The 15,044-nt window shown below is 41.9% G+C and overlaps 1 protein-coding gene across 2 annotated transcripts in view; it reads right to left on the bottom strand.

Moving 5' to 3' along the window:
• The window catches only part of LOC146863398 (uncharacterized), a 689,894-nt gene that overhangs the window by 574,804 nt on the left and 100,046 nt on the right, over positions 1 to 15,044 (bottom strand). For both annotated transcript variants that reach the window (XM_085642823.1, XM_085642822.1), the window contains exon 2: positions 9,231 to 9,323. In XM_085642823.1, the coding sequence (XP_085498949.1) occupies positions 9,231 to 9,323 (93 nt within the window). The remainder of the gene's footprint in view (positions 1 to 9,230; positions 9,324 to 15,044) is intronic.

Here is a 15,044-nt window from a genome sequence, read left to right as displayed (position 1 = left end):
TAATGGTCGCTAAAATATAGCTATAAACCTATCGGTGGCTCCTACGAACGTATTTTATGGAAAATTAATTCTCACAAATGATGACAATAGACACTATTTACGAGCATAGGCATAATTTAACATGAATATTAACATTTATAAAAAAGAAATTCATAGATCAGGTAGAAGATAGCCGTAGGGGATTATTTAATAACGGTGACAAAAAGGACATGAATTCTGATTGGACCAAGGAGAAGTTAGCTCATTAAGCTAAGGGAAGTTCTAGTCCTATTGCTTTAGATTGGCAACAACAAGGCAAGCTTTTGCATACGTGAAGCTGAGGGTCGTTCTGATTCACTATTTGTGGGACAGAGTGTGTGTGATCATATTTTCTTAGTTACTGGTCCTTGGAAGACATTTTTGAAAGAATCAGTTTGAATGATACCAGTTTTATATTTTGTGTGTGGAAAGAATGCATATGTTCGATTAATGAGCAAATGGTATGGTACTTGTGATTTGGCGGTCCTGTTTCCCAAAATATACACTGTGAGCATCAGGGAAAAATGCAGACTGACTGCTGGAGAGGTTGTGGGAGATATATTTGGAGCGATAATACAAAGTCTGGGAGTGGTGTTGAACGACATCAAGATTTGAAGGCTGTCTACTATAGTGGATAAATTATCTGTTAACACAGCTCAGTCTTTGCTACTCGTAGATGGGGAGATGGTCTAGATTAGGGCAATGGATGATCCAGAATCGCCTTGCATTAGATGTGTTGCTTGCAAAAGAGGGCAGAGTCTGTCAGATTCTGAAGGTCCAATATTGTTGTACTTATATCCCTGATAGAAGTAAAGATCTGAGGGGATATATTAATAACATTTCTGATATACATCATGAAATACAGCACTTGACGGCTGAAGGATTTTGGGTTAAGATTGCAAAAAGATTTGAGAAGTGGAATCTTTGGATACATCTTGAAACCTATAATGATTCATATAATCTGTATCATTGTCTCAGTTGGAATGATAAGGCCATATAAGTGGCATTAAGGGAGGCAAGTGGAGAACTCTTTAAGTGAAAAAGAGAGAAGGATGGAAAGACTGCAGGACAGTCACTATGAGAATTTGAAGCGAATGGAGAAGTTGAAGATGAGAAGATTAGCTACGACATCTGGTTATATTGGTCTTCTCTGCAGGGATGTCTTGAAGAGTTTTAGGATGACTCAACATCATCAGAGGGGGGAACTGATGCAGCGGAAAGCTCATTTCATTTTTAGGGGTGCATAATAATCCTGTGTAGAGCGCACCTGCATATAATTTTGCAACTATATTAACATGCGGTGTCAGAATTCTGAAATGTATTAACATGACTACGTGGCATATTTTAGGTTACTGATAAGAATTAACATAGGAAATGGATGTAACTAGCAGAAAATGTTAACACGAAGAACTTGTGTTGTAAAACTGTCAAATACTCATGTTCTAAAGTGCTTATTAATGGTAACAATTTTCATAAATAGGTAAATGCATTAGTTGAAAGTTTATTAACAATAATGTGAATTCATAAAGCTTACATGATGCATTCTTTATGTTAGCTAAAATCGTAGGCCTGAAATGCAAGCCCCTGGCAACTCTTGCTTTAAAATTCGTAGTTGTATTTCATGTGCTCTTTGTAAGCTGTTCTTTTTGTATTGCAGGTGAAGAATTGCTCTTTTAGGCAGAATAATGTCTTTGTTTTATTAGCTAGGCAAGAAGGGAAGAACACGCTCTTTCTTTATGATGGTGGCTTTATGTTACTTGACCCATTGATGGTGGAGGGGAGTCTTAGGAAGACTCTACATACTGACACCTTTCCTTTCTATTGAAAATGCTTATTTATTGATGTCTACTCCCTGGAGTAGCTGTGCGCAATATCAGTTTCTCATCGTATGTTTCTTATCATCTTAGTGTTAGAGTAGGGATTGATTTGATGCTTTTCACTCACAACCCTCGATGCAGGCAAATTTGGACTCATGCTTTCTGGTTTTCTGTTTCCTACTTCATGAAATAATAGTTTTGTTCATGCTGCACCGTCTAAATTGGATGCATAGATTTGGCTTCATGCTAAATCCTTTGTATTTCTATACCCTTGTTTTGAGGTGTCTCAATGTTCAGTTATTTTTAGATTTGCAATTAACTAACTAACCTTTTGTAGTTGTCTATAGGTTATTATGTATCAAAGAGAATTATTGGCTAATCGACTTTTTATTATCGACTTTTTTCCCCTGTTCGCTTTCATGCTGCGATAAAGAACCATTGGAGTGTCTCCAGAAAATATTGAGAACTAACGGGACCATTTGTTTTAGTATCAATACCGTAAGTCTTGTGCAAGTGTCCAAACAAGCACTAAATGAAGGGAGGACCTATCCCTGATTTTTTATATCGGCTGCAAAGGGAAAAAGGCAAGAACATTTGTCCCACTGAATTGGTCAAAGCATCTGTCACTGTTCAAACAAATCTCAAGCTTTGTGGATGTCAGTTCTTTGATTTGAAAGCAGCGGGATTTAGTACTATGGAAGAGGGTAAGGAAAAGACCAACGTGGAATTTTTATCACAGATTATTGCTAATATAACATGTAAGTCAGGGTAGAAACTAAATTCCTGAGGGTATATTTATGGGATAGTGGTGAACTGCAGCTTGCTGTGCTGCTTTGCTGGGAAAGGGCAGAAATGCGCAGTATTTAAGGCATACGGGTCATTTCTGTCCGCCCTCGCATTTTTGCAGCCTAGCGCAAGGGTGCATGTGTTGTAGGCAGGATTTTTTATGTGCAGAAAGAAAAAAAAATCTCTGAGGGTTTTCCTCTTCTGCAGTATACATGGAAAGAGGAAGTAACAAGGAGAAAGGTAGATATTTTTACTTGCTACGGCTCTCCTGGGGAGGTGCATATTTGTGGCACATTCCCAGGTTTACCTGTAATGCTCATGGAACGCCTCCCTTGCACAGAGTAATAACATGCAGCGGTTTGCGATGCCTTGGCTTACTGCATATTTTTGAAGGCGTTCAAAGCATAATGATTGAAAGTCAATTTTAATTTTAGTGAACATATATCTAAAATCAAGACTGACTGGGTTCTTGGAGAAGCTTGCAATTCATCTAGATAAATTAACGTATTGGCTATAGCAGGTGACTTTAACCTGAATATTGAGCTGAGGAAGATCGATGATTTTTTGAATGACATTCTTGAAATATATAATAGCCCAAATGCAGGTTTGAATGATGCAAGTATTGTGTGACTGGTTAGGCAAGAATAGACTATTAAGCCCAAATGTCCCTTTTGATCTTGATAGTCATGCTGGTAAAACTTTTCAGTTTGGGTTTCATCATTGCTCTATTGGTTAAAAACAATGGAAGGATATTATTATTTGTTTTACTGCCCTAACAGCTCCCTCGTTTTAGATATTTATTGTTTTTAACTATGTTGTATTCATTTTTTATATCCACTTCGCACTATATAATTAGGCTGCTAATAGTCTGATTTATAGGCTGCTGTGAATATACTGCCCAGTGTTTTGCTTGTACGAAATTAAGGATAATGTGTTAGTTTTAATGTCACGTAATAATGCAGTGGACTATGATGTCGTTTTTTAAATTCTTGTTTTATGATTAATTTTGATTGATTTACCTCTCTTATGCCATATTTTGTCAAATGAAGACTCTTTGATGATCATTGCTCTATTGATTATGTGTGAGTCTCTTTTAAGGTTTTACATTTATTTCTGCATTTTAGTGTAATGAACCAGCTATTATGCCGTCTGCATTGACCTTCCGCTTGCAGAATTGCTTCTCTATTTCTAGTCCTACATCAGGAGTATTTAGGGGGCATATCAGCAACAAACTGCGATAATTATCGCTCAGCGCTCTTAGCGTGAGGATAATTATCGCCGGGTAACGTGAATTTTTATCGCTGAGATAGCGTGCTATTAGCAACGCTTATCTCCTTAGCGATAAAAATTCTAGCGCTAACTGCCTAACGTGAGATTATCGCTGTAAACCCAGCGATAATCTCACGTAGTGTGGCGTTAGCTTGCTGATAGGGCCTCACAAACTTAGCCATAGTGTCCACCTTCCATAGGATATCATGGCTAAGTCAGTCCTGAAGCAGGCGTAAGGAAAGTAGCAATAACAGGGGTTATCGCTACTTTTCCTGCCGCTATGCTTCATAGCGTGGGGCTTGATGATAGGAGAAATGTCGCTTAGCGACATTTCTCCTGTCATGTTAGGTCAGGAACGCCCACTTTGCATCTCATTAGAGATGCAAAGCTGGGCGTTAGGAATCCCGACGCTAAAGCAAGGTTTCACGCGTTAGTGTGGCCCTGCTAATTAGGCGATAAAATTATCGCCGCTTTTCGTCCGAAAACGGCCGCAAAAGCGGCGATAATTTATTATCGCCAGCTTGTAAATATGCCCCTTATTTTTTCTTATGCTTTGAAAAACCCTAGGCCAGCAAGCCAAGAGATGGGGCAAACACATTTTGGCAGTTCAGAATGAAGTAAAGCTTGATGCCAACAACTGGGAATAAATCAACAAAATGACTATGACTGTTATCTTTGATATTCGGATGGTCTAAACTAAAGCACATTTGTCAATGATATTAGATATTTTCATTCCATACTTGCGCGAATCATACACTCAACTAGTGGGTGTGAAAGCCTTACAAACTGAGGAATGCACACAATTCACTTCTTGGCTTCCCCTCTTTTTGAAGTCAGGCAAAGGTACCTCAGGATCTACAGACTCTTTGTCATCATGTCATAGTTGATCTGTCTTCTACCAGGTGTTTGTAGTGTGGGGTTAGACATGGATGGTTTTTCCATAGTTAGAGAAGGGATCCACACTCTAGACCCCAGGATTTGTTTTGAAGGAGTAGTTCTGTTGAGGATGTCTGAAGGATTTGTTCGCAGGGTTGCCCAGCACCCACTAGAACCCACCAAATCCAGACCTTTCAGAAAACTAGAGACATTGGGAAATCTATTGCGAAGTGTCTTGCATAAATCCCAACATGTTATATGAGTATGGGTTCCAGAACTTCACACAAAATGAAAAATGCCACCTCTAATTTTGCCACACACTCCCCCCCCTTAATAACGGTGACATATCTGGGTTGGCCTATTGCATGGGATAGGAACAGGCCACAACTCTGACCATGTGCAAACTATAATAACACTATATTGACTTCACACAGTCACATATCTAGCCTTTTTCTGACAGTTATGATAGGCCCACCCACGCATGTGAGGTTCTGTTTTATGAGTAGAAACACTAGGGGCCCTAGGTGTTGGGAATTGTGTTTTTCCCCACACATTTCAGAACTTTCTGTGAGTGGAAGAAATGTGAGGAAATGCTTTTCTACTCAATGTTTGACTTGTGCAGGGAATTTTATTTAATCAATCAATCAATCAATCAATCAATCAATCAATCAATCAATACATTTATAGAGCGCGCTACTCACCCGTGAGGGTCTCAAGGAGCTGAAGGGAGGGGTGGTGCTGCTACTGCTCGAATAGCCAGGTCTTGAGGTGTTTCCTGAAGGTGAGATGGTCCTGGGTCAGTCGTAGGTGTGCGGGGAGGGAGTTCCATGTCTTAGCGGCCAGGTGGGAGAACGATCTTCCTCCGGTGGTGGTTCTGCGAATCCGTGGGACGATGGCGAGGGCGAGGCTGGCGGAGCGGAGCTGGCGGGTAGGAGTGTAGAAGGAGAGGCGGTTGTTGAGGTATTCGGGGTCCATGTTGTGGAGTGCCTTGTGTGCGTGGGTGAGGAGCCTGAACGTGATCCTTTTGCTGACGGGGAGCCAGTGCAGGTTTCTCAAGTGTGCAGATATGTGGCCGCGGCGAGGGATGTCGAGTATGAGTCGTGCGGAGGCGTTCTGTATGTGTTGAAGTCGTTTCTGAAGTTTTGCTGTGGTTCCTGCATACAGGGCGTTCCCGTAGTCCAGTCGGCTGTTGACGAGGGCCTGGGTGACCATCTTTCTGGTTTCGGTGGGGATCCACCGGAAGATTTTTCGGAGCATGCGCAGGGTGTTGAAGCATGAGGAGGAGATGGCGTTGGCTTGTTTGGTCATCGTGAGGGAAGAGTCCAGGATGAATCCCAGGTTGCGTGCGTGGTCCGAGCGTGTCGGTGCGGATTGGTGGCATTTTTGCAAACCACACCACCCAGGACTCAACCAGATGTGTGGTGCTCATTAAGTTGTGGTTGGTAGGTGCAGGACAATCTTAGGCATGATTTGGTTATATTATGAGGCTAGGAAATATCCAAACCGCATCCAGCATGTGTGTCTGTGACTGTGCATTTGTCTGTGACTATGTGTGATTTGAAATATTCAGCATCTAAGAAATCCAAGTAGCGTTCTAGCTCCTGACTGGGGTGCAGACCTGTGTGTTTGTGCCCATGTGAGGAGCTAGACACTGGCTGGATTTTTTCTGAGGCTGAAGAAAGGTTCCAAACAGCATTTGGGGCTCAGACCTGTGTGTATCGACAGCTCTGCAAAGAGCCAGGTCGGGTTTTGATTTTTTCTGAGGAGAAGAAAGAAATACAAACAGCATCCTGCCTCCTTGCTGGGGAACAGACATGTGTGTGTTTGTGCTGAACCAAAGAGCCAGCTGCTGTTTTAACTATTTCTGAGAGGCTAAGAAAAGATCCAAACATTTCCCAAGCGCCTCACTGGAATGGACCTGCACCCCAGAGAGAAGCCAGGAATGGTTTCGATTTTTTTCTGAGGCTATAAAAAAATACAAATTGTTCCCAGAATCCTCACTCTGATATAGATGTGAGTGTGTGTGTGTGTGTGTGTGTGTGTGTGTGTGTGTGTGTGCCCGCGTGTGTGTGTGTGTGTGTGTGTGTGCGTGTGTGTGCATGTGCGTGTGTGTGTGTGTGTGTGTGTCTGCGTCCCAGTAAGGAGCCAGGAGCTGTTTGGATTTTGTTTTGTAGACTAAAAAATGCAAACAGTGCCTGTCTCTTCATTAACAAACACATGTCTGTGATTATGCCCCAGCATGAAGCCAGGCACTATTTAGATTATTGCAAAATGATATGCCAATGAACTAAAAGGGAGTGAGAGACTTTGTTTTTTTTCTTAGGCTAGAGAAAATCCAAAAAGTAACTGCCCCCTTGCTGGGGCACAGACACACACAGCTTCCTCTCCTGATTCTTCTCTTGGACAGAGAATCACCGTGAGATGAAACCGAATCAGGAAATAGGGACTTGAAGTAGAGGGACTAGGAACATTCCTAGTCTAAACCGCTCCAGTCACCACCTTCTGTTAGTTTCTTATGTTGGTGCAGTGGCATGAGTGTTGGAACGCAGGGTGATAGGACCAGAGGAAACCCTTCAGTCCTCTTTCCACCTCCTTCCCTCACACCAACTGAAAAAGTGGTTCAAGCTGGTGAGCCTGGCTAGGAAGAAATATATGCCCTTAGTCTCCCCCATAGCCACGCCCACTAGCTTGATCCTTGAATTGACCTGGGAGGGTCTAGAGAATCCCTCCTGGGCTTATCCAATGTGTGTGTTACATACCTAGAGACATGAAACACAGAAATGAGCACCGTCTCATTCAGGAGTTTTCTAGTGCCCCGAACTGATCAGGTACTGGCAAACACCTTTTCCCCAACTCCAGGACAAAGAAGAGTATGTATCCCATAGAGGGGTGAGGCCGGGTGGGATGTCAGAAAATATTTTAAAATAACACATTGCCTCAGGTCAGCAATGTGGACAGTAACATATATACTCCCAAATTATGTCCTTGCGCAGTGTATGTTTGGCATTCAGACCTGCTGAAAGTGATTTGAAGGATCAAACTGATTTCAAATCTTCATTTGCATGAAAAGGATCTAACTACTTTCAATGATCTTGACTAATTCTCACCTGCCTTATCCAACACACACCACTGGATGTGTATAGCTTGCGCACTGCACTCACTTGCATGGCGAGACCCTAAATTGTGGCACAAAACAAAGGGAATATTGCAAATGGCCCTAGAGAAAACTAGCATCATGCTCAGCTGCAATGTGTCCTGAGCAGACAATTACAAAGTGGACTCTACACAAAGAAAAATGCAAGGTCTTGAATCATGAGGTCCAGTTTGGAGATATTTGAGAATCAATATCTATCTGGACTGTAGTTCCTGAGAACATTGCAGCTGGTAATCGGAGAGGAGCTTTGCTACTTATTTAGATTATAAATGTTCCCAGGATAATCAGCTCATAAACAGGAATTTCTGTGAGAGTGAGACATCATAAGATGAGGAAGGTAGCTCAGCTTTAAAATTGTCAGGCATATTAACAAGGGCCAGCGATAATTATCGCTGGCCCCACATAGCGGTAGAAATATTATTGCTGGCTATCGCTGAAAATGATCGCCATGATAACGCTATATTAACAATACATAGCGCTATGGCAATAATATTTCAGCGATAGCGGTGTTTACCATGGAACATCGCTGGTTTTCCAGCGATGTTCCATGGAAAACAGCGATAACATTGCTGATGCGACCCTGTGGTCGTATCAGCATAATCCACCTACCATTATTAGTATGCCTTAGTCTGGAATTTAACTGATGTTAAATTCCAGCTTTAAGGCCGAGGTAGCGGAATTTTTTTATCGCTGCACCTCCTTGTTAATATCGCGAAGCTGCCGTCGCGATATTTTCATGTGTTGTTTTCACAGCCACGCCTTCTTTGAATCTCATTAGCGATGCGAGGCTGTGAAAAAACAGGCTCTACATCAAAGAAACACGCGCTAGCGTCTCCTTGATGACATTGCGATATAATTATCGCCGCTTATCGACCGAAAACGGAGGCTAAAGCGGCGATAATTATATGGCCAGCCCTTGCTAATGTACCCCTGTGTTTCCTGATGAATGGTTGCTCTTGATGTAATAGATAATAGACACGTCTTTGTCCGCCAGGCGCTCCTCTGGGTGTTCGTTACAACGAAAAATGGTCTCTCTTTGCTGTATATCTTTAATCAGATCGTGTGGAACATTACCATTAACATAATAAAACATTAGAGTGTAATGAGATATTGAGGAGTGCCTTTGTAAGTTTATCAGACTGAGGAAGGAACTACGTTCAGCATTTTGTGATTTTTGTCTGATCCTTTGCCACTAAACTTGAGAAAACAAAACATGATTGTGAGTTATCTGGGTTGCAATAACAACTGGAAGTGTGCTCCATTTTCGTACTTGTAGTAAATTTTAATTACAAAGATAAGTGGTTACTCACAGATTGTGGTCACTGTGACCATGGAGATCAGTAGAGTGATGATCAGTACCATGGAAGACATGATGATCATTCTTCCAGTCTTGCGGTTGGTTTCTGGGAAAAGAAAGCATTTTAGTGGTTGTAAATGTTGGTAGCAAACTCACTGAAAGAGAACAGCTTCTAGACAAAAGTATTAAAGACAGCTGTGGAAAGATGTTTGAGTTGGAGCGATATACAGAGCCTGTCTTCTATTGCAATCACAATAAACAAATAAAGAACTATTCTGGATTTTTGACTTAACCTTTAATACCAATACACTCTAGTAATACCATTCAATCACCGTTTGCCATTAGTTGTAGTTAGTTCAAGTTAAAATTGACAAAGAAGTTACAAAAGGACTGAGCAAGAGGCTGTCAAAGGTTACTTTAGGCGCCCCTTAACCCTTCTCACCACCTGCATCTCTGAAAGGTGCAGGGCTTCGATTCTGCACAACCTATGAAGGTTCCAACAAGATACATTAAACTGCATTACACTGATTTAAACTACATCTGCTTAACAACATTGGTCACCTTTCCTTTTATGAAGTTAGCTTCCACTCACAATATACAAATAAATGATTCTGAGCAACAAAACCTTACAAAGGAAATTTGCTGATTTTTAAGCAACTCAGGTCACCTTTTTAACCACATTTGGTGCACAACAACAGAAAGCTTGCCCTATGACAGAATATTTTCACCTTATAGCAGTTCAAAAACGTAACTTTCCCACAGTCCCAGAATATACATGAGCAGAGGACTAAGTAATCAGTGAACAAGAGTTAGCAAAGACTAGAAGTCTGGCTTTTTGGTAGAAGTGTTTGGTTTTGACTCTTGTCCAGTATATTTGTTGCCCCAATTGCTCTAGAAAGCAAATATTATAATAAAGCAACATCTTGGATTAAGACCCCTCAAGAGCAATCTCCCAGAATTTATTAGGGTTTCCTGATCCAAATATAAAAGCCTGAGATTTTACCACAGTGTTAGATTAATGTGGATATGTCCGAGAACTCCAAGGCCAGAGCTTATCACAATATTAAGTCTTATTTAAAAATGATCATGAGGCCGATTGGTCTTTATGACATATGGATATGCAGATCAGGGAGACAACGAGGCTATACATTTCACAATTAAAAGTATGGCCATTTTTCAAGAATAGACTTTTTCTTAGATATGGGTCATTTGTGAGGATGTTCGATCGATTGAGCATAATACACCACACTTATCCTATCATGCAATAATAGTCTTGGATTTGGCTCTTCCAGTAGAAAAGAAACATAAAAGATGAACTATGGAAAGGTCACTGTTGTTGGATCGACAGGTGGTTGGTCAGGTAAAAAAGGCAGCATAAGAATTTTTGAGTTTGAATGTTGGTTCTGCTCCAGCTCAAATTGTTTGGGATGTCTTCAAGGCTTTTATGAGGGGAAGGATGATCAGTGACTCTGCTCACAAGTTTAAATTGTATAAATGAGAAGTTGCGTCAGTGGAGGAAACAATGGGTCATTTATATAGGCGGCTCTTAGATCAACAATTGTCAGTGGAAGAGAGAGGAGATGTGGAAAAATAAATGTTATCAAAGAGGGAACTGCTTGCGTTAATAGTGGAGACCCTGGTTAAGACAAGATGGGAGGCTTGTAAAATGGACCATTTTGAGTTTAGGGAAAATGCTGGCTTGGAAAGTCAGATCAGATCTGCCCTAGAATATGGTACATGAGATAAAAGGTGAAGTAACAGGACATGTTTGATCAAACATTCTATATGTTGAAGAAGCTTTCTTAAAGCTTTTTCCTGAACTATATGTGGATAGTTTAACGGTTACAGATGAAGAGGTGGAGGATTGGCTAGTGGGAGATACCCTTAAAATTTTTTGGGAGGAACAAAAAGCTTTGTTTTATCAAGAGGTAGACATAGAAGTGAGGAAAGCAGCGAAAATGAGCAAGAGAGGAAAGGCTGTGGGGCTAGATGGTTTCCCCAGTAAGTTTTATCTGGCCGTAGCTTACTCCTGTTTTAACTCAATTATTTGGTGAAATTCTAGAGGGCGAGGTTTCACTTCCATTGTCATGGGGAGAATCAGTGATGACTTTAATTTTGAAGCCTGGAAAAAATCCCAAATATGTTAGTCATATAGACCGATTTCATTGCTAAACTGTGATCACAAGTTGCTTAGTAAAATAATGGCTAAAAGATTGAGTTTGGCGGTTGGGTCACTGATTCATAAAGATCAGAAGGGCTTTATGAAAGCAGATTTCTTAATGAGTTTACTGTAAAATCTAAACAAAGTGGGATCAAAAGGGCAAGAAGATCACAGGAAACAATGATTATCTTCAAGTAAGCTTTATTAAGCTTAACAGCAATTGACACCAGCCACAGCTCACATCGCCTGTGCCCGCCATCTCCACACAGAGAGCTCAACTTCGAACCTTCGGTGCGGCAACATTCTAAAGCATGTCAAACAGGGTAGGAACAATAAGACCATAAGGGGAGAGGTGCGGCACAGGGAAGGTTGTTCCCCCCAACAGACGATACCACACATCCCCCTCCTCTACAATTAAAACCGAAGAGAATTAGCAAGCCACAGAATGGGTAAACTCAGGATTACTTTTCAACATACTGTTCCAAATATTTGGGACGACAGGAAACCCTACCACTCAACCTTCGGTGAGTGTTGGCCTTCCCAGCAGCTGTTGACTCAGAGGCCGTGGCAGAACCTGGTTTGCCTGACTCCACACCTTTTAGAGTGTCCCCATGCGCTGTAGGAACTTTGCATCTTACCACTCTGCCCAGATTCCAGATTCGCCCATCCTGAGTCTTGACAGCATTTCTGAACAGTTTAACAACTCTTGTGGGTTCCATGAACTCTGACCAGCTCGGATCTCTGATCTTAACTAGGTCACCCACTTTGTATTGAATCTCTTTCACTGCATGGGTGTTGTCAAACCTCCTCTTTCTATCCGCCATGGCCTTTATCTCCCTGTCCCTCTATGGTATCTCTTTGGTTAAAGTGGTCCACCCCTTGTACCATTTCATCCACCTTCGTACCAACCTGGAGTTGGGTTTTCTAGCTCTCAATAGCTCAAATGGTGTCATGCCAGTGATTTGATGGGGAGTTAACCTGTAGGCATCTAGGCATTTGACAACCTTGTCTTTCCAGCTCAACCCACTGGCCTTAGCTAATTGGATGCTTTCTTTGATGGTCTTGTTAAATCTTTCAACCATCCCGTTGCTCTCAGGATGGTAGAGAGCATACAACTTGTATTTGATACCACTGCACTCTAGAAATTCCCTAATTTCTTTAGAGCAGAGCTGTACTCCATTATCTGTCAGAATGCTGCTGGGTAAGCCCTCACGAAGGAACACCTCCAGTAGAATCTCGATGACTGACTTAGTTGTGATTTCTGACACAACCTTAACCTCAGGCCACTTGGAGTATAGATTCATGAGTACTAGTATGTATGGAGTGCAGGTTTCTCCTGTTAGCGGTCCTACTATGTCTAAAGCTACATCTGCCCACGGAACTTCTGCCAGTGACCTGCAGTGCATGGAAGAAGTGTGTTGTATGAGTATCTTATCACTGGCGGAGCATGGTACAAAGTCTCTTATTTTCCTCTCCATCTCCAAATCCAAATATGTCCACAAATAGTCCAGGCGTAATTGCTGCTTAGTTTTGGTAATGCCCAGGTGGCCCTCATGAGCCAAATTAACCAGAACCTCTCTCAAGTTTCTTGGAGGAACCAACTCCCGGACGATCACTCCAAAGCTTCCATCTAATCCTCTTGCACTGGCTCACTTAGGTTCCCTAGCGCCAAGATGCTCCCTCCGGAGCGAACGTCGCGCTCTATAAATACCCCACAAATATACAAATATATATATACAAACTTTGTACCCCGGAAAGACAATTGTCCATGACAGAAAGCTCATCCCTTACCATTCAGTATGGCTTGAGAGACTCTTCCTTCTTGCCTAGATCAGACCAGCCAACCTTGGTCTTCTCACATACTCTTTGAAGAAGCACATCAGCACTCAAATCCTCCTTCCATCGCTCTTTATCCACCGCCCGTTGAGTGATGACTCACACATTCTCACTCTTGATCTCAAAGTCCTCCTCACTTTGCCTGTTTTCCTCCTTGATCCCTGCAGGAGTTTTCTCTATAAGCCGCAAGAGACATTCAGCGGCTAAATTTCTCACCCCTGGTATATATTCGACCCCAAAGGTGTATTCTTGTAGGCTCACTACCCACCTCCTGATCCTGCTCGAGATGGCATCCAACCCTTTCTTGGTAAAGACTTCGACGAGAGGTTTATGGTCTGTCCTTACGTCAAACTTAGTCCCCCATACAAAATCTCTGAATTTGTTAGTGGCTCAATGTACAGCAAGAGCCTCTTTCTCGATCACCGAGTAGTTATATTCTGCTTGGCGTAGAGAACGAGAGGTGAACGCTATGGTCTCTTCCCCCATTTCACCTTCTTGGGTCAGGACCGAGGGCGTGGGTACGGCGCGTACACCTACATCACCACTCCAATGCTGGTACGGGCCATACCCACGCTCAGAGGGCGTGGTTACGGCCCGTACCACCATTGGTGGTGTAGTGGTGATGGGTACCCGTACGCGGGGATTGGTGGACACGCCCTCCGAAGTGACCAGACCCTGGAGGTAATGTATGGGCAGTATATGGTATTTTTAAAATTAGGTAGCGGTTATGTTTCCGGCCCCTCGCCCCCCCTTTGCCCCCTGGGTGTTGTGCTGACCTTCTGCGGCGTGCGCTGCATTTTCGGTGCACCAGGTCGTAGGCTAGGAGGGCCGGGATGACACGTAGGATGGGGTCCATGGCTGTCCGTCGCATACCGCTGCTCCTTCTTCGCGTCGTCCTCAATTTTCCGGGAGTTTTTGGCTGCCGTAAAAAATGATACGTGCGTAGTGACGTAGGCACGAATCGTACTTGCTGGTCCGTAGAACGCTGCCTGACTCCGTCCGGACGTCACGTACATGATGTCCCGGATCGGAATTGTGGGTATATTTTCGTCGCACGTAGTTTTTTACGATTCGTACGGAAATGGTATTTCTGTACGAATCGTACTTGCTGGTTTGTAAGGTGCATTTCCCAGGTACGAGTCGTACGGAGAATATGCTCCGTACGCCCATTCGTACCCGGGGTTTACAGGATCGGAATCGGCACCTAAATGTATTGAATAATTTTTATTTACTAATATTCGTTTGATTGTGATGTCATAGTGTTAAATGTGTAAAGTAATTTATTATTAATTAATTAATGATTGGATGTTAATTATTTTAATTAATTAATTAATTGGTAGTTAATTATGGTAATTTTGTAATACATTGTAGGTGTGTGTTGTAGTATTTATAGGTGTAAAGGATGGGAAGTAAATTATTTTTAATTTATAAATTAATAATTGATTGTTAATTAATTTAAATTAATTAATTGATTATTAGTTTTGGTAATTTTGTAATTAATTTTAGGTGTGTGATGTGGTGTTTAATGGTGTAAAGGGTGTTTCAGACAGTTTGAATAAAAAATGAGCATGCAGAACATAGCACGGAGGCTAAGTACTGAATATTTGCACTGAATACAGAAGGCAAGTTACAACAACAGTACAAAATCAAGTGTAGATGGAAACAAGCAAAAAAGGTATAGATGAGTTTGGTAACAATAAACCTCTGTTATTTCTGCACCAAGATACACTTCAGGGTGAATGTGCACTTTACTTATGCAAATTATCATCTATTATTATGAGGTCCTTAAAATTGTTGGTGCGGAAGAGTAAAAATACAACCAAGAAAATG

This window comes from Triturus cristatus, chromosome 2_2, assembly GCF_964204655.1.
Source record: "Triturus cristatus chromosome 2_2, aTriCri1.1, whole genome shotgun sequence".
NCBI classification, from domain to species: Eukaryota; Metazoa; Chordata; class Amphibia; order Caudata; family Salamandridae; genus Triturus; species Triturus cristatus.
This window is presented reverse-complemented; position numbering and strand designations above follow the sequence as displayed.